Genomic DNA, 25,655 nt, shown 5'->3' on the forward strand with positions numbered 1-25,655 from the left:
AGGTCATATTTAATACAACTGTAAACTTCCATCACTACTATACATTACTATACAGTGCTTTTGGAGTTGCACTAAATTTCCTTATAATATTCATTTTTTTGATTAACACAGTAGTTATAGTTACTATTTTATATTTTTCAGGAAAAATTAAATTAATTGTGTGTTCAGTAGCAATTTCAAACTTAAAAACAAAGTGCAAACTCATTTTAAAAAATGCATCCTTAAATACTTTTTTAAATCATTTTTTATTTCTGGTCAATGATAGGAACAAATTTAAAAAATGACAGTTTCAGTCATGTTCAAAACAAGCAATGTAAGCCAATGAAAATACTACTGGATATCCCATCATTTCCTTAAAAAAATCCCACACACCATGTCAAAAAATGTTATTTTTATTAAATTTTTTACCTATCTGGTATTGATCTTGACCCTCATGCTTTTCCTTCCTGGTTTTAACCCAGGATATTCCTCAACATTGCATCTTCACACCAAATACTTCCAGTTTACATAACCATTATGGGATATCACATAATATAGGTGGAATCCTGTTATAGTGCAATTCATGGGACCATAAAAATATTTCGTTATAGTGAAAATCTTATATTGAATATGGGGGAAAACGCTTATATTTTTGTGACCAGGGTCCACCGTTAACGGCAGTGACGCAAGGACAGCTCAGTCACTGCTCTGCTGCATCTGGTAAACATTAAACCAAGGGCAAAGTAATTGGTTATCCTCTGCAGGACCAGGCATACCATGTGCTTGTCACACAGGCTTTAGAACATGTAACACCGGGGTTTGACCTGTTGTTCCTTACTCACGCTGTCCTGGTCTGAGCAGCTGGTGTTCTTCTTATCTGAAGATGGGAACTAGACCAGGACTATGTGCTTTAGTGCTGAAGTAACAGCTCTGATTTTGAATTAAATCTTTAGACTGTATACCTGCCTTCTCTATAAAGTGAAAACTTTGAGAAGTGCTATGAAACTTGAACAGAACATTTTTTTGTATATATATATATATATATATATATATATATATATATATATATATATATATATATATATATATATATATATATATATATATATATATATATATATATATATAACATGGAGCTAAAGATCAGTAGTTAACACAATCCTTCTAGCAAGCCAAAGTCATTACGAAGTTATAGTTATATAGTTATAGTGAGTTGAGAAACTTGTTTACCTTAATTATCACAAGTGTACCTTACAAATATGACAAGCAAATGTTTTATGCGAGTATAGGTTGTTTGTTAATGTTAGGTTTTCCATGTGAAATGATCTGTGAATTATGACATGAAGCAGCACATTTTAAAGAGATGATCAAACAGACCCAATACCTTTAGGAAATTCTTCAACAGTTTAAAAAAAAATCATCTTTATCTGAAGAAATGAATGTTTTAGAGGGTAAAAAAACATTTTTATCTTCTAAAAACTATGTATTGATGCATATTGTAATTTTTAAGCTTGATTAGTTAACAAAGTAAAATTCTTTTGGCCTGTTGCTTAGTATCACTTTGTCATGTTCTATAACTTGAATGATATAAGTTTAAAGTTTAATTTAGATTCCATGTTCCAGATTTTTTCATAAGCACTTTATGCATAACTTGCAAATCAACAGCTTCATTTTAACGTTAAAGAAAGTAAAATCTAATCTCTGTGCTGAGTTCTTGATTCTATTAGTGCTGTAAGTTGTGTTGCAGTACTCTTTTTGACAATGATAACACAATATATAATTGAAATTTGGAGACTGTTTATCTAATATAAATTGACCTTTGCAGCCAGGTTTTCCCTCCCTCCTTTTTACCCTTTTATGGTATAATTAAAGTGGTCTTATTCACAGACACACACTTGGACCAGTTGGTTTCCTCTAGGTTCTGGAATGGCCTGCTTATTGGTAGGGAGGCCTACACCAGGGCTTCATTCTACAGCGCATGATATCATTTTCATATCCCTTCTGATTTAGCAGTGTCATATGAATTTATTAGACTTTGGTTTTATATGTGCGTCTCGTCATTGACCACTGTCAGTGCATTAAACAATAGCTGAGATAAGCTAACAAACCGTGTTAAATATTTTTTTCATTTTTTTTGAAAAGCCATGTTTATTAAGAAAATAATCATAATAATGATTTTGGATATGTGTTTGCTATGCTTATTGAATTTGTTGTTTTGAAACCACAAAACATTGAATCATATTTTACACAATAATTTAAATGCCATTCAGTTGTCACCTAACTTTTTTCCTTATTTAGCTCTCATAGTTTGTTCTGGTTATACAAGCTAAAGTGTAAAGTATATGAAGTATGTACATACAGTGCATTCTGAAAGTATGCACAGTGCATCACTTTTTCCACATTTCGTTATGTTATAGTCTTATTCCAAAATGGATTAAATTCATTTTTTCCTCAGAATTCTACACACAACACCCCATAAGGACAACGTGAAAAAAGTTTACTTAAGATTTTTGCAAATTTATTAAAAATAATAAAATTGAGAAAGCACATGTACATACGCGTAAGTATTCAAAGCCTTTGCCATGAAGCTCAAAATTGAGCTCAGGTGCATCCTGTTTCCCCTGATCGTCCTTGAGATGTTTCTGCAGCTTAATTGGAGTCCACCTGTGGTAAATTCTTATATATTGGTAAATACAAGGTCCTACAGTTGACAGTTCATGTCAGAGCACAAACCAAGCATGAAGTCAAAGGAATTGTCTGTAGACCTCTGAGACAGGATTGTCTCGAGGCACAAATCTGGGGAAGGTTCCAGAAAAATTTCTGCTGCTTTGAAGGTCCCAATGAGCATAGTGGCCTCCATCATCCGTAAGTGGAAGAAGTTCAAAACCACCAGGACTCTTCCTAGAGCTGGCCGGCCATCTAAACTGAGTGATCGGGAGAGAAGGGCCTTAGTCAGGGAGGTGACGAAGAACCCGATGGTCACAGTGTCAGAGCTCCAGAGGTCCTCTTTGGAGAGAGGAGAACCTTCCAGAAGGACAACCATCTCTGCAGCAATCCAACAATCAGGCCTGTATGGTAGAGTGGCTAGACGGAAGCCACTCCTTAGTAAAAGGCACATGTCAGCCCGCCTGGAGTTTGCAAAAGGCACCTGAAGGACTCTCAGACCATGAGAAACAAAATTCTCTGGTCTGATGAGACAAAGATTGAACTCTTTGGTGTGAATGCCAGGCGTCAGAGGAAAACAGGCACCGCTCATCACCAGACCAATACCATCCCTACAGTGAAGCATGGTGGTGGCAGCATTATGCTGTGGGTATGTTTTTCAGTGGCAAGAACTGGGAGACTAGTTAGGATAAAGGGAAAGATGACTGCAGCAATGTACAGAGACATCCTGGATGAAAACCTGCTCTAGAGCACTCTTGGCCTCAGACTGGGGCGACGGTTCATCTTTCAGCAGGACAATGACCCTAAGCACACAGCCAAGATATCAAATGAGTGGCTTCAGGACAACTCTGTGAATGTCCTTTAGTGGCCCAGACAGAGCCCAGACTTGAATCCGATTGAACATCTCTGGAGAGATCTTAAAATGGTTGTGCACTGACGCTACCCATCCAACCTGATGGATCTTGAGAGGTGCTGCAAAGAGGAATTGGTGAAACTGGCCAAGGATAGGTGTGCCAAGCTTGTGGCATCATATTCAAAAAGACTTGAGGCTGTAATTGCTGCCAAAGGTGCATCGACAAAGTATTGAGCAAAGGCTGTGAAGACTTATGTACATGTGATTTCTCATTTTTTTTTAATTTTTAATAAATTTGCAAAAACCTCAAGTAAACTTTTTTCACGTTGTCATTATGAGGTGTTGTGTGTAGAATTCTGAGGAAAAAAATGAATTTAATCAATTTTGGAATAAGGCTATAACATAACAAAATGTGGAAAAAGTGATTTGCTGTGAATACTTTCCGGATGCACTGTACAAGTACATATAAAAACTCCAGTTTAAAGGAGTACATTTAATAGTGTTGTTGTATTTATCATTTTATATTTTACATTTCAACAAAAAAACATTTCTTGCATTGATAGCTCACTTCAGTAAACATTTTTTTAAATTAAAGCTAGCCATTTTAGAAATTTGAGATTATTTTTTTAAATTTGCCAACATGATAGCTGCTAACATTGCTATCTGAGAGTTGCTTTTGTGATTTGGCTGAGCTTCTTTAGTCATAACAATACATATTGGTTCATCGACAAACTGATACATGCCAGATGGATTTTATTTATTACAAACCAGAGTTATATGATGTGTGTGTTTGTGTCATTGTAAATTTTTACAAGTGTTGGGTTTGCCTCCTTTATTTTACATGAAATTTGTATAATTTACCATTTCCAAGTTCCCCCATCTATACTAATAAAAGGCAAAGCCCTCACTCACTCACTCACTCATCACTAATTCTCCAACTTCCCGTCTAGGTAGAAGGCTGAAATTTGGAAGGCTCATTCCTTACAGCTTACTTACAAAAGTTGGGCAGGTTTCATTTCGAAATTCAACGCATAATGGTCATAACTGGAACCTATTTTTCTACATATACTGTAATGGACTTCAGGTCGATGCCCGTGGGGGGTGGAGTTGCGTCTGACATCATCACGCCTCCCACGTAATCACGTGAAATGACTCTGAATGCAGTACGTAGAAAACAAGGAAGAGCTCCAAAGATCGCTGAACAGAAAACGCCATTTCACAATTGAGAAGGCAGCAAAAGATTATGAAACGAGTGATGCATACAAGCATATTCATACGTGCAGCTACTGCGGAAACAAAGCACGGTGTGAACTGTAAGTTTAAATTAAATTTATAGACACCTCCCGCTGCCGTTTGTCATGCCTACGACGCATGTGGTATTCGCGAGATACAAGTTTAATGAAAAGACACAAGGTATAAACGAGACTTTGGATCACTTTGTAACGGAGTTAAAATTGCTGTAGCAAGAAACTTTTAAGTGCCGGGTCTTAGCTAACATTAAATAAACCAGTTGACATCGCGAGATCGCACGAGCACAGCTGAGAAGCTTTGATGCATGTACTCTGAGCGGCTCACTTCAACTGACTTTGCAGGACTGGAAAAGATTAAATTAAGTTCATACACACGCTACCGCTAAATGTTCGCAGGCAATTTCCACAACTTAATCCCTGGAATGCCTGTTGAACGTCTTACATTGACGAGTACCGATTTGGGTGGTGAACACTTCGATGAACGAAACCTGTTATCTTTACAACGGTTGACAAACACGGAATATAACTTGAACACAACACATCCTCCAAATGCAAACCTGATTGCAAGAAATAATAATAATCAAATCCTTGATGACAGTAACACTCATAATGGTCACAAAACTATTACTTTGACAATCATGTTACGTTATTTTTAAAATGTTTCCTTCTCTTAGCACAAGCACAGCTGAGAAGCTTCGATGCATGTACTCCATAACGCGTAAAAAAAATAACGCATTTAATCACACTTTCAATTCCAAGCAAAGGGGAACTTTTGTCAATACATGATTTCCTGGTACATCGATTACATTGATGCACACATCAGAGCTACAAAATTGTTAGAGTCGTAATAAAGTGCGTTCCTAAGACTGATCGGAGGCAAATTTCATTTCAAAAGACTACCCGACGGAAGCCTTGATAAAAGCGTGGTTTTGTGCAAACTGTCCAAATACGAACCTGATTGAAAGAAATTATAATCAAATCCTTGATGACCGCAACACTCATAACGGTCACAAAACTATTACATTCACAATCATGTTATGTTATTTTTAAAATGTTTCCTTTTCTTAGCACAAGCACAGCTGAGAAGCTTCGATGCATGTACTCCATAACGTTAAAAATAGCAGCTTAATCACACTTTCAATTCCAAGCAAAGGGGAACTTTTGCCAATGCATGATTTCCTGGTACATCGATTACATTGATGCACACATCAGAGCTACAAAAATGTTGGAGTCGGAATAAAGCGCGTTCCTACGACTGATCGGAGGAAAATTTCATTTCAAAAGACTACCCGATGGAAGCCTTGATAAAAGCATGGTTTTGTGCACACTGAAAAGCAAGCAAAATTAGATGCATTACAGAAAGAGGACTTTTTGGCTCTTACTGGGGATCATTGGACTTTCGTGACCATTAGTAATTCTAATTACATCTAATTACAAAATGTTCAATGATCACACTGTTTTAGCCTAATGTACAAAATAATTTTGGCTAAGGTTACTCGGAGTTTAAAGCTGGTCAAATTACCTTTTATGTTTCTGCCTTATTTTTTTAAGAAGAAAAACTGCACTTTATGTTGAAATTTTTGTTATTATTATTTAAAGACAATACCATTCTGAAAATGTACTTAAAGTACTTAAAATAACTCTTTATTTTTAAGTCTGACGAATTTTAGCCAGGGATGATATTTTTGTTTCTGTTTTGAATTGAAATGCAGTTTAAAAGCATTTTTTTTTTTCAGAAATTAAAAGAGCTTTATTGTACAATATTCATGTCCATGTCTATTATTTGATTCTGTCGCCCACTAAAACCCTTATAAATTAAAAAAAAAAAACATTTGCGATTTGGGCCAAATTTTCATGTGTGATTACATATGATTAATCAAGATAAATTATTACACAGCCTCTAATTAATTAGATTAATTTTTTTAATCGAGTCCCACCTAATATATATATGTAGATATATATATGTAGATTTGTGTATATATATACAGTATATGTATATACTGTACAGTATATATGTAGATATGTATATGTATATATATGTGTGTGTGTGTGTGTATGTGTGTATATATATGTATATATATATGTATATGTATATATGTATGTATATATATATGTATGTATATATGTATATATATATGTATATATATATGTATATATGTATATATATGTATATATATATGTATATGTATGTATATGTATATTGTGAACGCTGGCCCCGGCACAGACAGACGGACATCATATTTTGCTCCCAACACACTTTATTTAACACTCCAAACAGTCACGTGCACTCACAATAACCCCAGTGCCTTCTGCACCGATTCCCCCAAGTCCAGGGCCCACAGTCCTGTGCCTTGCTTCCTGGCCGCCTCCTGTCCACGCTCTCCAGCTCAGTCCTTCTTCCTCCCGACTTCCACCAATGACTGGAGGGAGGCGGCCATAAATAATGCCCGGATGAGCCCCAGGTGCTTCCGCCATCCTTGCACGCCCCAGCGTGGCGGAAGTGTCGGCTGCCTTCCTGGCAGCTCTCCGGCGCCACACAATGTCTTCCCCGGCACTTCCTGGTGTGGCGGAAGTGTCGAGTTCCCGGGATAATCAGGCACCGGGCGCCGCCTGGCGGTGGCCACGGGTCCCCAGGGCTGGGCTTCAAAGCCCTGTACCTGAGGCCCCGTGCCTAACCAGGACGGACGCCCCCTCTCCGTCTGGAGGAGGCACTCGCCCTCCTCCGGTCCTCAAAGCGTCCGGCGGGCTCCAGCCCCAACCGGCAACCGCACGGGATAAACGGCATCGGCGCCGCCTGGCGGTGACCACGGGCCCCTACAGGAAGGGCTTCCATGCCCTCAACCCGTGGCCCCCAACAGAACCAGGACGGGCGCCTCGCGGTCTGGAGGAGGCACAAGCCCTCCTCACGTCCTCCTGGCGTCCGGCGGGGCCACAATATATATATATGTATATGTGTATATATATATATATATATATATATATATGTATATATATATATGTGTATATATATGTATATATATGTGTATATGTATATATATATATGTATATATATATGTATATATGTGTATATATGAAATTGTAATTGTATATTGTATATATATTGAATTGTAATCAAGACGGGAAGTGACAAGGCTATGAACAAGGATAGCAGTGGTGTGGCGAGTGAGGGAGGGTTTCGATACGATTAATGTGACGCAAGTGGAAATATGCAGACCGGGAGATGATGATGTTGGACTGAAAGGATAAAATACTGTCAAGGATAACACCCAGACTCTTAACCTGTGGGGAAGGGGAGACAGAGGAATTATAAGGAAAAATGATCAGTTTTGGATAATGTTAATTTTGTACCAATGAGGAAAACTTCAGTTTTGTCATTATTCAATTTAAGAAAATTTGAAGAAAACCAGGATTTGATTTCTGCTATGCAATCAATAAGCGAGGAGGGTGGAAAGGAAACGGTAGGTTTGCTAGTGAGATAGAACTGGGTGTCATCAGTATAACAGTGGAAGCTAATGTTATATTTACAAAAGATGTTTCCAAGGGGAAGGAGGTAAATAATGAAAAGGAGGGGCCACAGGACAGAGCCCTGGAGAACACCTGAAGTAACAGCGGTGGGTTGGGATGTGAAAGTTTTAAGGTGAACAAGCTGAGTGCAGCTTGAGAGGTAAGATCTGAACCAGCCTAGTGGAGTGTGGGTAATGCCAATAGTGTGACAAATAGTGTCAAAGGCTGCACTCAGATCAGGAAGGATGAGAATGGTGATTAAACCCGAATCAGTAGCCATAAGGAGGTTGTTAGTAATTTTGATAAGTGCTCTTTCTGTACTATGGAGGGGGCGAAAACCAGACCGGAACTGTTCATACAGACTATTTTGTTTTATCTTTTATTCTCATTCCTCCTGTAAATAGTGCCCTCAAGCACCTCCACCACAATAAGCAGGCAATGCAGTAATAATCACAACAAATACAAATCTCTCCTCCACACCTCCCAGCAAGTTCTGTTCTGCTCCTTGCCGAACCTCTGGAGGACCACCTTCTATGAGGTACGAGCACGGGACAAGGTTAATTACATGCAGAAATTTTTTAATCCTGTCCCCGCAATGTACCTCATTCAGGACGCCGTCATCCGGAATTTTCCTGTACCGTTGATTATGGCCACTTGCTGTCTCCTCTTCGACGGTGCCGATCATGAGTGCGGAAGGATTCCCGGCATTTTCCTTCTGCTTGGTTTTCTTCTTTCCTATTATGGCCCGGTTTTAAGGGTAGGTTTTGTTGCGGGCTTCACTGTGTAGCAGCACTGCCTGTTGGCTTTGCATCTACATTAAATGTTCAGGTTTCTGACCACAACAGACAGCCAGTATCCTGCCAACTACACCAGTGTAAGACGGTAGGGGTCTGAATCACCCCTGTAACCCCAACAGACAGATACACTGGACACAGGTTAAAAGCAATAAGAAGTTGTTTTTAATTTCTTATTTTAAATAGTTTCCCTCATGCACCACTACCACTACTAAACAGGCAATACAACTATATTAAGTACTATCAATAAACACAATTCTGTCCTCCACACCTTCCAGCAAGCTCTGTTGTACTCCTGACTCCGGCTCGCTTGCAGGGTTCACAGCAGTCCTTTAAATAGTCCTTGACCCAGAAGTGCTTCTACTCTTCTATCCATGTGACTCACCAGCACTTCCGGGTCAGTCGGAGAATTAAAATTCTTTAATCAACCTGGAAGTATTTTGGGGCTTCCGTTGTCGTAATCCATTAGTACTTCCGGGCTAGGTGAGAATTTGTTTTCCCACCATCTTCCCACAGCTTTTCCTGGCTACACCCACAGCACCTAGCAGGGCTGTGCTGCCAAACTCAAAGTGCCATAGTGCCCTGCGGGAATCTGGGGCACTGTTGCAGTCCAGAGAAGCTGGCATCTAGTGTTTTGGGGGAGGCAGTGTCCTACAAAAGCTGACTTCCCCCGTTCTTCCATCTCAGGGGCGTCCCGGGCTTCCACCACACCTGTTTTTGGCTGTTTCAGTTAGAAGAGCATCCTGTGGTAGAGGTTGGTAATGTTGCCTAATCTAAGGCAGTATATTTAGCCCAGGTTAGTAAAGTGAGTTGGCTCAGATGGGTGATAAAGTGGACAGACTCAGGAGACACAGAGTTAAGAGTGTTGTAGACATGCTTAGAGCCCATTTGTTATAGATGAGTTTAGTTTTACCTTTGGGTAAGCTTGGAAACATTGAATATGGAAGGACCTTGTTCAGCATCTCAGTACCATATTTTACCATATTTAGCATCCTTGTATAACTCACACATTTAGTCTTTGTCAAAAACCAGAACACCTGCATTTATTAACCTGCAATATCCATAAGCCTGCATGTATGAATTATTGCACCAGTTGTAGCCATCCTTTTGCTCACTGTCAAAACTATTCATTACTGCACAGCAGAATTAAGTCACACAAATGTAATTTTATAATAAAGTACAAACATTCTCAGGTTCTTTGATATTTGACTTTGCTGAGTAATTTTGCTATGGGGTGATTGCAGCTCCACACTGCCATCAACAAGCCAGATTGCGAAACAGTAACCTTCAGAATAATAGTGACCTCATCCACTGCGGTATGCTGTTCCAATCAGAAAGCAATTGAGTGAGGTACCGAGGCTTTAGGAAGATCTTTAGCAAAGCATTGCTAGGTCTCACAGGCCTGTGGAGAGAGTAGCCATAACTTGCGACAGCTGAACATCCAAAGCAGCAGACTCCTACATGACAATCGCGTGTCACTACATTAAAAACGACTGGGCTCCTGTGATGGGTTTATTGCAGACAAGAGCTCTTCATGGCAGTCACACCATGAGCAACCTCTCGTCACCATTCTTTATAAGCCCTAGGGATGGTTGTATGTGAAAATCCTGGTAGGTCGTCGGCTGTTTCTGAAATACTCAAACCTGGCATAAATGACCATGTCATGTTCATAGTTACTTAAGTCACCTTTGTTCCCCATTCTGATGCTTGGTTTGAGCTTCAGCAGGTCATCTCAACAATGTCTACATGTCTTGATAATGTCTACATGCCTAAGTGCATTGAGTTGCTGCCATGTGATTGGCTGGTTAGATACTTGCATTAGCAAGCAGTTGAATATGTGTACCTAAGAGTGGCTGGTGAGTGTAATTTGAATGTACTGCCAAAAAAAAAATCATGCTTGACGGCTTAAACTGGTATTAGCATGTAAATGAACATTTTTTTTCATTTAATTTAACATTGTATTACTCCAGAAGTGCTGTGCATGTTGCAGTATTTTACAGAGTTGTTTTTGTGCATCACTCCCACTCCCAAAGTGAATATCAACTTATTAGCATTTCTCAGTGGTTAGCTTGTGGAGTCAGTCATTTTCCCTGATAAACATGCTTCTTTCACAGATCATCATGGGACAGATTTTCGTATACCATCATGAAAGTCAGTTTTGCACCCAGTATCCCTGATTTACTAGTGTTTGATGTTAGAACTGTTAGACATCCATCAGAATGTACCTTTACAATAAGTCTTTTTTTCCCCCCATTAAAGACAATGAAGAAAACTATTTTTCTGATTTGCTGTTTGTTGTTATTAACATCGCCTTTTTCAAGAGTTTTTCCACCCATTACCTTTGCCAACATGTAGTTTTGCTCATAATCATTATCTTGGCTGACTTAACATTAATTTCCTGTAGTCCATTCATCTTCCACCAAGTCTATGGCATAAAGCAGGAACAATCATTAGACAGGATGCCATCCCTTCAAATGGTGAACACACACACACCAGGAGCCAATTTAGTATTGCCGATTCACCTACCCTTAATATGTTTGGATTTTGAAACTGGAGCACATGTAGGGAGCCCACATAGACATTGGGAATACATTCAGATTCCTTGCTGGGTGCTGTAGGAAGTTGAACGTTGGTCTGTACTGCCATATTTACAAGGGTAAAGGACAACCAGTTTACTTTTGAATGTCAGCTCTTCTCAACTGGCCTTCTGTATTAAAGTCGAGTTCAGCACACTGTATTGCTTACCAGCTAACTTTGTTTTTTTTTACCTTATTTTGTAAATCCTTCCATCTAGCCACGGCACTAGCTACACAGTCCTATGAAAAAGTTTGGGAACCCCTCTTAATTTGGATTTTAAAGTGTATATATTACATTTTACAGATAAATCGTTCCTTTTGTTTAATGAATACTGTTGTTAATTACACACATGGGGGTGACACGGTAGCAGAGCGGTAGCACTGCTGGCTCGCAGGGAGTCACATCGCTGGTATTCCCTGCTTGTATTCCACATTGTGCTCCGGTTTCCTTCCAAATATATGCAGATTTGGGGATTTGGTGCCGCTAAAATGACTCCTGTGTATGTGCGTGCTTGTATCCATCCACCTTGCAATGAGGCCCTCCCTGTCCAGGGATTGTTTCTGCCTTGTGCCCAATGCTTGCTGGAATGGACACATCCCTGGATTGATGGATTTAATCATTAAACATCCTTTTCAGAGATATTGCGGTAAGGTGTCATCGGAATTTAATGGGTGTTCCAGGCAATTCACAACACAGACAAGCCGAACATGTTCTCATTGTGATAATATATTGCACTGCCACCTGCTAGATTCCTCCAGATTTAAGTAAAGTACACGCGCAAGTATAAACAGTAAAACACTTGTGTAGCAGGAGCGTCCGCTGCAGCATGTGTCGTGTCGTGTGAAGTATTAACCCGGCCTTAAAAGAGTATTTATATACAACAAGTGTTTGTGGCGTGAGTGCAGAAAGAGATTCTTTCTCATCACTATGCCATACAGATGTTCTTTGTGCAGATTGCGTTGAATTGTAGAATGATGTACAGACAGATAAACCATTTGCAGCAAGATGTTCTTGCAGGTCTTTGGAGGTGACCTGTGGGTTGTCTGTAACCATTCTCACAATAATGCACATATGCCGCTCCTGTATTTTTCTTGGTCTGCCAGACCTGGGTTTAACAGCAACTGTGCCAGTGGCATTCAATTTCCTGATTACATTCCTTACAGTTGAAACTAACAGTTTAAACCTCTGAGAGAGCTTTTTGTAGACTTGCCCTGATCCATGATATTAAACAATCTTTGTTTTCAGATCTCTTGAGAGTTGCTTTGAGGATCCCATGCTGTCACTCTCGTAGGAGAGTCAAAGGGAAGCACAACTTGCAGTTGACCACCTTAAATACCTTTTCTCATGATTGGACACACCTGTCTATGAAGTTCAAGGCTTAACGAGCTAATCCAACCAATTTGGTGTTGCAAGTAATCAGTACTGAGCAGTTTTTCACATTTGATTTAATTTCATACAACTAAATACTGCTTCACTAAAAATCTTTGTTCGGAAAACACCCCAGTACTCATATGTTCCTAGGAAATGAGACATACCACTGTTATCTTTTTTTGTAAAGTAAATTAATTATGCAGGCTGAGAGTGGTTCCCAAACTTTTTCATATGACTGTAGTTTAAGCTTCATTTGTAAGCTATTTTAACCTTTCATGAACTATTACTAACTTAATTTTTTTTCCTGTTAAAGATTATCTTTACAGATTGTTTGTTAGTTACTCCAAATTAAAGTACTGAAAACTGAGATAATGAGAAAAACACAAAATATTGTTACAAATGCTAGTTCTTTCATTTGTGTACCACGGTGAGTAAAAACTCACGCTGTATCATGTATAAAGGAAAGATGGGTAGGAAACAGTAAACATTTAAATGGGTGAAAAATTTGGAGGCAAAAATTAAATTTACAAGAGGGACCCAAAAATTCCTGGAATTGAATAATAGCATGGGAGTAGAGTGTAGGTATCAACTATGCCACTAGGTATCATTTACCTAGTCTTGTTAATTACTCCGTCAGATGACATTGTATTGATTTGATCAAGTAGGTACTGACATTTATTTTATAATTGTGCATATTGTTAGTCCAACCTGAAAAAAGCATGTCCGGTCATATCGAATATCCAAACACGATGATTGCGTTTTTCAACATTGACAGACTTGTTAATAAAGAGCTTGTTAATAAATAGTTTGTTCTCCACGAAAGAATGTTAAACAGCAGCATAGCACTGAACTACGAGTGTGTATGATAAATGGAAATGATATAGGAATGTACCAGCATACATGGTACAGGAAATGTTTCCAGGAATGGAAGAAATACTTGGACAAGTGTATTGCATCTCAAGAGGAATATTTTGCTGGGATTTGTGCTGTACATCAGTCGCCCCCTGGTATTATTGCACCCCCCCATATGAAATGTGACAATATGTAAATAATGACAAAACAAATGTGAATATAAATAGATATACAGTGGTGTGAAAAACTATTTGCCCCCTTCCTGATTTCTTATTCTTTTGCATGTTTGTCACACAAAATGTTTCTGATCATCAAACACGTTTAACCATTAGTCAAATATAACACAAGTAAACACAAAATGCAGTTTTTAAATGATGGTTTTTATTATTTAGGGAGAAAAAATCCAAACCTACATGGCCCTGTGTGAAAAAGTAATTGCCCCCTGAACCTAATAACTGGTTGGGCCACCCTTAGCAGCAATAACTGCAATCAAGCGTTTGTGATAACTTGCAATGAGTCTTTTACAGCGCTCTGGAGGAATTTTGGCCCACTCATCTTTGCAGAATTGTTGTAATTCAGCTTTATTTGAGGGTTTTCTAGCATGAACCGCCTTTTTAAGGTCATGCCATAGCATCTCAATTGGATTCAGGTCAGGGCTTTGACTAGGCCACTCCAAAGTCTTCATTTTGTTTTTCTTCAGCCATTCAGAGGTGGATTTGCTGGTGTGTTTTGGGTCATTGTCCTGTTGCAGCACCAAGATCGCTTCAGCTTGAGTTGACGAACAGATGGCCGGACATTCTCCTTCTGGATTTTTTGGTAGACAGTAGAATTCATGGTTCCATCTATCACAGCAAGCCTTCCAGGTCCTGAAGCAGCAAAACAACCCCAGACCATCACACTACCACCACCATATTTTACTGTTGGTATGATGTTCTTTTCTGAAATGCTGTGTTCCTTTTACACCAGATGTAACGGGACATTTGCCTTCCAAAAAAGTTCAACTTTTGTCTCATCAGTCAACAAGGTATTTTCCCAAAATTCTTGGCAATCATTGAGATGTTTCTTAGAAAAATTGAGACGAGCCCTAATGTTCTTTTTGCTTAACAGTGGTTTGCATCTTGGAAATCTGCCATGCAGGCCATTTTTGCCCAGTCTCTTTCTTATGGTGGAGTCATGAACACTGACCTTAATTGAGGCAAGTGAGGCCTGCAGTTCTTTAGACGTTGTCCTGGAGTCTTTTGTGACCTCTCGGATAAGTCGTCTCTGCGCTCTTGGGGTAATTTTGGTTGGCCGGCCACTTCTGGGAAGGTTCACCACTGTTCCATGTTTTTGCCATTTGTGGATAATGGCTCTCACTGTGGTTCGCTGGAGTCCCAAAGCTTTAGAAATGGCTTTATAACCTTTACCAGACTGATAGATCTCAATTACTTCTGTTCTTATTTGTTCCTGAATTTCTTTGGATCTTGGCATGATGTCTAGCGTTTGAGGTGCTTTTGGTCTACTTCTCTGTGTCAGGCAGCTCCTATTTAAGTGATTTCTTGATTGAAACAGGTGTGGCAGTAATCAGGCCTGGGGGTGGCTATGGAAATTGAACTCAGGTGTGATACACCACAGTTAGGTTATTTTTTAACAAGGGGGGCAATTACTTTTTCACACAGGGCCATGTAGGTTTGGATTTTTTTTTCTCCCTAAATAATAAAAACCATCATTTAAAAACTGCATTTTGTGTTTACTTGTGTTATATTTGACTAATGGTTAAATGTGTTTGATGATCAGAAACATTTTGTGTGACAAACATGCAAAAGAATAAGAAATCAGGAAGGGGGCAAATAGTTTTTCACACCACTGTATGCGTCACAAAATCTCTTTGTTTCTTATTTCTATATGAATTTTTTAAAATCTCTTCATTTAGTTATTTGGTTAGCACCATTTTAATTCTTTGGTGGAGTATATTAAACATTCAGAAATAAATTTCAGAAAGACAGTTTGCCTTCCATAACGTTGCATTTATTGAGAAAGCTTTGATCCTATAAGCTTTGGTAAATGGAATTTTACTCTTTGTATTTGTGCATCCTTATTATGGGAATTTCAGATTGCATCCTAAAAACACTAGACCCTGTCTTGGTGGGGGGGATGTCAATGTGAGATATTTTAAACCAACTTGTTATACTTGTAGTATTTTTTGGGTATCACTACAAATTGTTCACAAAAAGTTTTTTTTCATGCAGTTGAATTAAATTACAGCCATATTTGTTGAAGTACTGGTATTATGATTTTGTTATTATTTATTAGCATATTGTGTACTACTAAACAGGTTTTAGAATAGGCTACAGCGAGTCTGCGTATTTGAAAACTGCCACCAAAACTCAGAAACATTTTGTGATCATCAATACATGCATGCATGTAGTTTAGATCCTGCTTCTAGCACCATATGACCATGAGCAAGTCACTTAACCTGCCTTTTCTCCAACTAGAAAAATAAAAGTAATGTAACCAATTGTATCTTAAATGTTGTAAGTTGCCTTGGATACATAATGGCATTAATAAAAATAATGCAGTTGGGCTTGGTATCAGCACTGATGACCCGATTCAGTTTGAGTCCAAATCATAATGCCCTGATTTGATTCAATATTCATTTTATTTTGACCTGAATTAGCATGCACTGATATATTTGAAGTGCTGGCATTTTTTTTAATTACTTAACCATGCATAGAGAACATTAATATGACAAATTTCAGTAACACTTTGTTTGAAGGGAGTCCACACATTTTTGGGGCAACTCCTTCTTTTAATACAATGCAGCGGCATCTATTTTATCAAAGATCTTTATAATCTTGTGAGTAATATTATAATTAGTCAAATATTGCTTCTTAAATAAGTAATGTTATTCAATAAACAGTGTGTTACGAATCTCCATGTAGACACCCTTCAACTAAACTGATAGTCAAAGATAGTCAAATTTATTCCCCTTTTGGACATTTAAAATAATATTGATTTAGTTGAAATTTAGTTGAAGACTTGTCTTTCTATATAATTCTTTACTTGCTCACTTGTAGCACTCACATGAGTCAGTCTCGAAAATGTGTCCTCAGTCCTCAGAAAAACAGCAAGCAATTTAAAACAAGAATCTTAAGCTGATGCTTGTTGACAATGGCATTGAATGAATGGAACATAAAAAAGAAAGAACTGACCATTGTGACTGATAACACTACTATTTTGGAGCTACTTCAAGTCAGCTACTTTGCACACATGCTCATTTTTGTATTGCATGCTGCTCTGAAAATTCCAACAATTGTCAGCTTGCCTTCCGGCAAACTTTAACTGCCATAGCAGTACAGCTAGCTAGCCATACACTTAAAGAGACGCAACATTTATTAGATTTGCCAGCACAGAAACTTGTAACTGATCTGGTCATGCAGTGGAACAGCACATTGGAAATGCTAGCAAGATTTTTGGAACAACAGCGAGTTATCTCAGCAGCTCTGCAGATATGCAGCGAGGTTACTCTGGTGTGACTGGCATTTAGTGCACTTGTCTGCAGCACATCTACCACATGTGCCCAGTTGTTTTTTAATGTACGGTACTGTATAATTGTCACACTGGGAATTTGCTGTCCTGGATGTTCAGCTAGCCACACATCTGGTTCAAGTTTTAAAGATGCTGCTTTCCATTAAAGAGGACACATCATTTTATGTGAGATAGTAAAGTGCTTTTTACCCCGTAGAAAGCCTTAACATGTGCATTAGCGCCATCTACTGGATTGGTCACCAAAAATGAAGATAGGCAACAATCTACAGTACATATAATAAGCAGGATAGAGATTGAGACTTTAAGAATTGATATTGAATCATTTAAATGAAAAATAACAATCAGAAAATCAGTATTTTTACCCAGGCCTTGCTTATGTGAAAGGCTTTTTTGTTGCATCTAATTAACTCTAAAGTTTGATTCCGTCCTTTAATTTAATTAACATTATATGCTAACTTTGGCTAGTATTCTAATATAATAATATGGGATCTTCGTTGTATGGTATATCGAAATTGTAATTGTTTTCTTTCTTTTACACTGTATTTAATCAATATATTTAATCCTACCACTTCTACATACTGTTTATTTTCTGGGTTTTCTGGTGCTTTTTGTATTTGGTGGTTTGCCTTTATTTTTAGCATTCTTAAAACTGTTGTACTTAAAATACTGTAGAATTTCACATTAAAGATCAAGACTGGAAAACTTTTTAAATTTACACACATATATATTTTATCTCACTTGTTAAAATAAAATGTATATTAAAAAGGTTTTAAAATGCTTTGTTTTTACTTTTGCACTATATGTTTATTAAAAAAAGATATTTATTTTTCCATTATATTCTAGAAAGTAATTTATTAAGATCTCTTATAATTTAATGATTGGGAACCGATGGAACATAACTTGTCATTTTTACCTTTAAGCTAGATTATCGTTTTTCAGTTGATTTTTAGATGTATGCTCAAACCACTAATTCATGATTTTTTGTCATCTTATTTAGTCAAAAGTTCTTGTTTTTAGGTTTTTGTCATCTTTAGTTTTACATTGTTAACAAGATGTTTTGGTATTGAGATTTTAAAGAAGCAGATTTGTGTAAATATAAGTTCTCTCATTTGCTGATTTGTTATTGTGTAGTTTTAAGTGACAGAAATATTTCAACTAGATGGCAGTCTTGTACTGCTAGTCTCACTAGTAATTTAACCAAATGATTCATTAAATGGATACAGACCACTCTGAAGAGCTTGAAATGTCTGTAGCAGGTGACTGTGCAGAGGAATACTACAGTTTCATTCATGTCATGATTGTTGCGTTACTAATTGTCTCACTGCAAATTTTAATTCTACTTTTTATAGTCAAAATGTATAATAATGTGACCACTTTCTGGACTTCGTTTGTCGTATTTTAGTTATTAATTAATTCATAGATACAAAGGAAAATAGGTAAAATAAGGAAAACTAATTCTTTTGTCTTAGTACTTAATGGTTTTTGAGTCAGTTTTTTTTTTGTATTGGTAATGTTTACTTCATAATTAAATTTACATTTTTGTTAGATTTGTAACTCAACAGTAGTGTCTTTTTTAATAACAGGTGGTCACTGGCTGTCAGGAGCAGATACAACACTGGTAAGTCTAAACTGTGTGAATTTTTTTAACTGCAGTATTTATTTAGGCATTTCAGCATATTAACAAATTATTATTTTACTATTTGCAATTAATAAATCATTGATCCATTATATCCATTGTAGAATCTTACTGTTTAATTTTTCTATTAAATTTTTTAAAAGTGAAAAGTGAGTGATTTGTTTTAACAATGTAGATGACTAAATTAAATTACTGATACACAGAGGACAAAATTACTTGCATTATGAATATGTAAAATCTTTTGTTAAAATCTGTCTTTTGTATAATATGTTTATGTATATATGTATAATTTTTTTAAATTGTGCCATTATGTATATTTTGTTATGGTGATAGACTAATAAAATATCAGCTCTCACCAACTTTAAATCGATCACTTTTTTTATCAGTAATTTCTTTTGTGTACTAAATTAAGAAGCGGTGTTCCATGATATTTTAACCTATTTCCCCCAATAAAAACAGCAATGTTTATATATATATATATATATATATATATATATGGAATTTTTTCCATTAAAAAAGTAGGAAATCTTTGTTCTGACAATGCATATTTGTGACATATGGTGCAGTGATACACCCAAGATCATCTACAGTGTGTCATGCCAGCTTAATTTGTTTAAAGATTCCATTTTTTGTTTTGCCAATATATTTCATGCATATGTGATATGTGTGAATAAAGTTGCAGCCTACAAAGCTTAATAAAATCTACACAAATCAACACTTTGGCATAAGGTAATGCTGTCAGACCACACTGTTGCTTTTTTGTTTGTTTGTTTTTTTTCCTCACACGTATTCCTTAAACCATTAAAAAAGGTAATTTCTCTTCAGATTGTTAATTAAACGCAGTCTTCAGTAGAGAAGCAATTTACAGCAGTCAAAATCTACCCACGCTTTCTGAATTGTGCCTGCTCCTCACATTATTTACAAGGAAGTCACTACTGATGTTTACTGTCATTGTGGTAGTACCTAACACTGCTGCTAAAAATTTTCAAAAATAGTGTGGTTACCTGCATTTAACCAATTTGCTTTATAGGGGCACGAAAGTAATATGTGTCCAATGTCACCTGTGGTTTAGACAGAATCTTTACCAATTGTAAGGAACATATAACATTGATTATCACTTTTATTTATAGATCATTTTACCAGATAATAAAAAAAATTGTTTCAAATGAGGCAACCAGTTTTCCAAGACCAATGCTAACAAGGGTAACGTTGGAATTTATTTTACAATTTTACGGCTTTTTAATATACTGGCTCCCTGCCCAGAGATTTCTCCATGCTAGATGGGATAGGCTCCAGCCCCCTGCCACCCTGCTCAGGATTAAGTGGGTGTAGAAAATGGTATGGTATGGTATATAGTAAAATAACTACAGAATTGATTTTTTGGAGCTCTGTATCTGCCGCACATAGAGTCCCTCTGGGATATGACCTATGTCACTCCTATTTTTTTTTCTCCTGCTTATCCAGTGAGCATTAATGGGGTTAGTAGCATGTTCTGAACATGCACCCTTCTCTCTTCTTTTTGGGACACAGTGCAGTCCATCAACCAGAATACCTCAAATTGTTGTTCTCTGAGGTATTTCTGTTTGGTCAAGATTTCCTTTCCTCCATTGAGAATTAGTGTTACAGGCCTGCCAAAGAATCTTACTTAAGATTTTTGTACCTCTGATTTTACTGTTTCTGTTTCTGCCTGTAATGCATGGTCATAGCTGAGGAGAATGTAGAGCAATGTGATAGTTAATCTCAGTCTTTCTTATTCCTAATTTAGGAATAAGACCCCAGAGTGCTCTAATTATGGCAGCTACTTCTGTCTTTCTTGCAGTGAAATGGTCAGTCATTTGTAGAACCAAGCCATTATATTAAAACTGGAGTTGGTAATTCTTACTTTAAGTGGTATGGCACAGTTGTATTATCACCTCTTTCTAGAAAGTGGGAATAACTCTTGCTTCTTAGAGTGGCATGCTGCAGATATTCCAGGTTAAATCCTCATGAACCTGTTCCAGGTTTTTGAAGAGAAAAAAAGAGAAGACAACTGAGGCACACACCTTAAGGTTTAGAGATGGAAAAGAGCGATCCTTCATTATTTGGAACATATTCCTGGACCTACTTTCTAAAAGTGCAGATCAATAATTGTTTACCATTCCAGTGGTTCTGTCTGCATTTCACACAACTTTAATAAAGTGCATTAAGCAATACAGCCTAGCAAAATAGTTTTTTTAATAGATTTAATGATTATTTATTAGAAATGTGAATGACCCCATAACATGACTAAATGTTTAGACCAAATGCCTAAAAACTGCTAGAAATATGTGATAGTGTACTTGTCCTTGACTTTCTAAATCCAGGTCTCTACACTTGCATGTATGACAATAGGTAACACATAGCCTGATAATATACAGATACTGTGTAAGCATAAAGGGTATTTGAAAAGTATTTAGGAAGGTTTTTTTTTACTTTATTTGAAGGCACTGTATGTATATTATAGCACATTATATAAGTGACTCAAAGACAGCAGAATGTTAACAATATTCTACTATCTGAATGCATCTTGAACTTGCTATATATTAGGCATGGGAAAGTTAGCACATTAATTTTTGCGATTAATGTGGCCCGTTTAACACTAGAATTACCAGAGCCTACGAAAACACTCGTAAATCCGTCCCACCTTAAATCGCTTCTTAAAATCGTTCACAGCTCTCCACCAGCGTCTTTTGTCATCTAAATGTGCTGATAAAAATCAGGCTGTAAGCAGCCAGCTATTCCATCCCCCCACCGACTTAGAACGTGCACAAACTTCTCCCAGCTCATGCCTTGATTGATTTTCTGGGAGTGAAGTGGAGTTTTAGAGTGGAAATAATAGATCGTTGTTTGGAACACACGCATTTCATGTCTGTTCCATTTCTACAGTAATCTGTGTAAACACATTGTTAAAACAGAAACGTTTTTTATATTCTAGTAGTAGGTGACAAAATGTAGGGATAAACTATATAATGTACTAGCAAAATACCCGCGCTTCGCAGCGGAGAAGTAGTGTGTTAAAGAAGCAATGAAAAGAAAAGGAAACATTTTGAAAATAACGTAACATGATTGTCAATGTAATTGTTTTGTCACTGTTGTGAGTGATGAGTGTTGTTGTCATATATATATATATATATTTACACACACATACATAAACATATATATATATACATATCTATACATATACACATATATATATATACATATATATATCTACATATATACACATACATATACACACACACATAAATACATACACACACAAATACATATATATATACATACATACACACACACAAATACATATATATATACATACATACACACACACATATATAAACATATATATACATATACATACATATCTACATATATACACACACAGCTATTTCGTATCAGTGCAATACGCTGCTTGTTAAAACGGATAACTCCGCTCTTACGTGCAAGTCTGCGTGGATATTATGAACTATCGTATTTGTTCAAGTTCTATTTAAATTTTAAATAGAAGGAATTTTATTTAGTCAACAGAAATATCTTTGGTAGGAATGGTAAAACAGACAGGAATATTATTAGTGAATAAATCAACTCAAACCTTAAACAACTTATAATATTTTGCTCTACATAAAAATTTATCCTGTCTAAATTATACAAGTTAGAAATAAAGTAAACGTTAAAAGAACAAACATTCAAATTTCTTTACTCTTATGTAATTTTATATAAAAATAAACTTAGATTTTAAATATCCCAAAAGATTTTGCTCTCCATAAAAATATATCCTGTCAAAATTATACAAATTCAAATATGAACATGCTGCATAACAAAACCTGGAAATATAAATAAAATGTGTTCCTTTCAGCAATAACAAATCAAATCATTCAGTTGTCTTTGCTCATATGTCATTTTAGAGCTGGACGCCTGGCATCTTTTTTTGGCCACAGTTCGTTTATGTTTGGTGTGAGGTTCTGTGTTGTGGAGATTCTCAGGATGGATTGCAGGTGCTCATCAGTGAGGCGACTTCTGTGTGCTGTTTTGTTAGTCTTTATCACTGAGAAGAGCTTCTCACACAGATATGTGCTACCAAACATGCACAAGGTTTGAGCCGCATGTAGACGGACTTTTTTTGTTCTTCGAAGTCACCAAAGCGCCGTGCAAACTCAGTGCGCTCAGTTTATCAGCAAAGTGCGAAGTTGGGAACACCGTAGTGACGACTTGGTTTAACATTACTTGGCAACAGGGAAAGTGAGGCAAGGTGCACTGGTGCATTTGTGTCTCCCATAAAAGCAGCTTCACTTGAAATCACTTTGTGATTGTGCAGGTTAAAACGTCCGCTGAAGTGTCAGATTCTTATTTAATTATGCTGCTTTCTGTATCTTCTGCATTGCATTCAGGTTAACCTGATGTTTTGTCTCATAGTGCCGTCTTAGATTAAATTCTGTAATTACAGCCACATTAGCTCCACAAATGAGACACACGGGTTTAGTAAACATATACTCAGCCTCCCATCGGTTTTTAAAGGCTCTATTTTCAGAATCAACTTTTCTCTTCAGCATCGTGAGCTAGCCGCAATAACTTGATTAACTCGGTAAGTGTTGGCAAGGCAGCTGAAGCGCTGCATTATGGGATCAGTAGTTTATTGTGTTACCAGCGCTTCATATACCGGGCTTTAATAACAATAATACAGTATATAAAATGATCTCGCGGGCGGATATAATTACACGCGGGCGGATGTGGCCCATGCCCTTGAGTTTGACACATATGGACTAAATAGAACTTGAAAAGATATATTTTTCAAATGTGATCGCGCAATTCAGATAGAGTTGGCGCGCACTACAGCCTGCATGCCTCAATAAGTCATCCTTCCCTCGCTCTTACTTTTTTACCGTTCATCTAATGAATACACTGAGTATGGCTTTACCAAAACAATCATTGATGGCGAATAAAGTATCCATTATTCGAGTATGTAGATCGGGTTATATATATATACATATATATATATATATACCGCTGTCCCGGCGGGCTGGAGCCCGGCGGGGCGCTAGGAGGGCGTGAGGAGGGCTTGTGCCTCCTCCAGACCGCGAGGGGGCGTCCGTCCTGGTTCTATTGGGAGCCACGGGTCGAGGGCATGGAAGCCCTACCCTGTAGGGGCCCGTGGTTACCGCCAGGCGGCGCCCGATGCGGTTCATCCCGTGTGGCCCTCGACGGGGATGGAGCCCGGCGGGGCGCTTAGAGGACCGGAGGAGGCGTGTGCCTCCTCCAGAAGCGAGTGGGGGCGTCCGTCCTGGTTAGATAGGGGGCCTCGGGTACAGGGCTTTGAAGCCCAGCCCTGTAGGGACCCGTGGCCACCGCCAGGCGGCGCCCCGGTGCCTAATTATCCCGGGAGCCCGGCACTTCCGCCACACCAGGAAGTGCGGGGGGAAGACTTTGTGTGGCACCGGAGAGCTGCCAGGAAGACAGCCGACACTTCCGCCACGCTTGGCGTGGCTAACGACGGAACACCTGGGGCTCATCCGGGAGCCTTATTTAAGGGGCCGCCTCCCTCCAGTCATTGGTGGAAGTCGGGAGGAAGCGGACTGAGCTGGAGAGCGAGGACAGGAGGCGGCCAGGAAGCAAGGCACAGAACTGTGGGCCCTGGACTTGGGGGAATCAGTGCAGAAGGCACTGGGGTTTTGTGAGTGCACGTGGCTGTTTATATTGTTGTATATACTGTAAATAAACGGTGTGTGGGTGCAAAAATGATGTCCGTCTGTCTGTGCCGGGGCCAGCGTTCACAGTGGCGTAGTCGGCAGGATGCTCCGCCTGGTTCAAGGCGGGGACCTGTGTTATTAAATCAAAAATATTCTGTGAACGGCCCGGCGCAGCAGTGGACCCACACACTGTCGCGAGAGCGCCCGTGCTCAACCCCGCGGGAGCGTTTTGCCCCAGAAACCGCCGCCGGACAGCGGAATTGCTTTCCCGGGTGCGGAGGAGGACCCGACATCGCCGGGCGCAGCGGGCTCAGTCGCGCTGTCGAGACAGACAGCCAGGCGGCGTGGCAGCACAGAAGGCCACACGGCGGGGCCCGGCAGGGCGGGATCCGGGAGGTAAGTGCCCTGCCCTGCATTCGCCGGCCCCTCGGGTCGGTCTTACCTTCATTTCTACAGGGAGGGCGAACCGGATCGCGTCCGTGGCAGGAGCACGCCAGCGCCACGGGCTGGCGGCAGCGCGGCGACGGCGGCAGTTAAGAAGGCTGCGAGTCGGAGCCGCTGCGGCTCAAGGAATCGCCGCAACCACAACGCGGCGAAGAGGCACGTCTCCGCACTCGGAGCAGGGAAGGCAAGATGGCCGCGGGCCGGATGTCCCGCCCGCTGACAGGCACGGATTGGCGGTGTGTCTTGCGTGCCCGCCGATGATTGGATAGAGGCGGGCCCAAGGAATGCCAGTCTCGTGCCAAACCGAGACCCGATTGGGCCAGAGGAGTGGCCCAGAGGAGGCAGGCGTCGCGTGGAGCTGATGGACAGGTAAGCCCACCGGCGTCTGTCTCTCTCTCCACCAGCGGCTCGGTGTGTGTCGGAGGAGTCCTTCGCCCGCCAAGCCGTCCTTAGAGGAGCTGCTCGTGTTCGCCGCTCAGTGTGAGCAGCTGACGGGAAAGCGGT

The 25,655-nt window shown here is 38.9% G+C and overlaps 1 protein-coding gene across 1 annotated transcript in view; it reads left to right on the forward strand.

Annotated features, from left to right (window-relative positions):
- uri1 (URI1 prefoldin like chaperone) overlaps positions 1-25,655 on the forward strand; it is a 148,276-nt gene that overhangs the window by 53,291 nt on the left and 69,330 nt on the right. The window contains exon 2 of the mRNA XM_039763159.1: positions 18,956-18,990. Within this exon, the coding sequence (XP_039619093.1) occupies positions 18,956-18,990 (35 nt within the window). The remainder of the gene's footprint in view (positions 1-18,955; positions 18,991-25,655) is intronic.

The sequence above is a fragment of the Polypterus senegalus genome, chromosome 9 (genome assembly GCF_016835505.1).
Source record: "Polypterus senegalus isolate Bchr_013 chromosome 9, ASM1683550v1, whole genome shotgun sequence".
In the NCBI taxonomy this organism is placed as follows: domain Eukaryota; kingdom Metazoa; phylum Chordata; class Cladistia; order Polypteriformes; family Polypteridae; genus Polypterus; species Polypterus senegalus.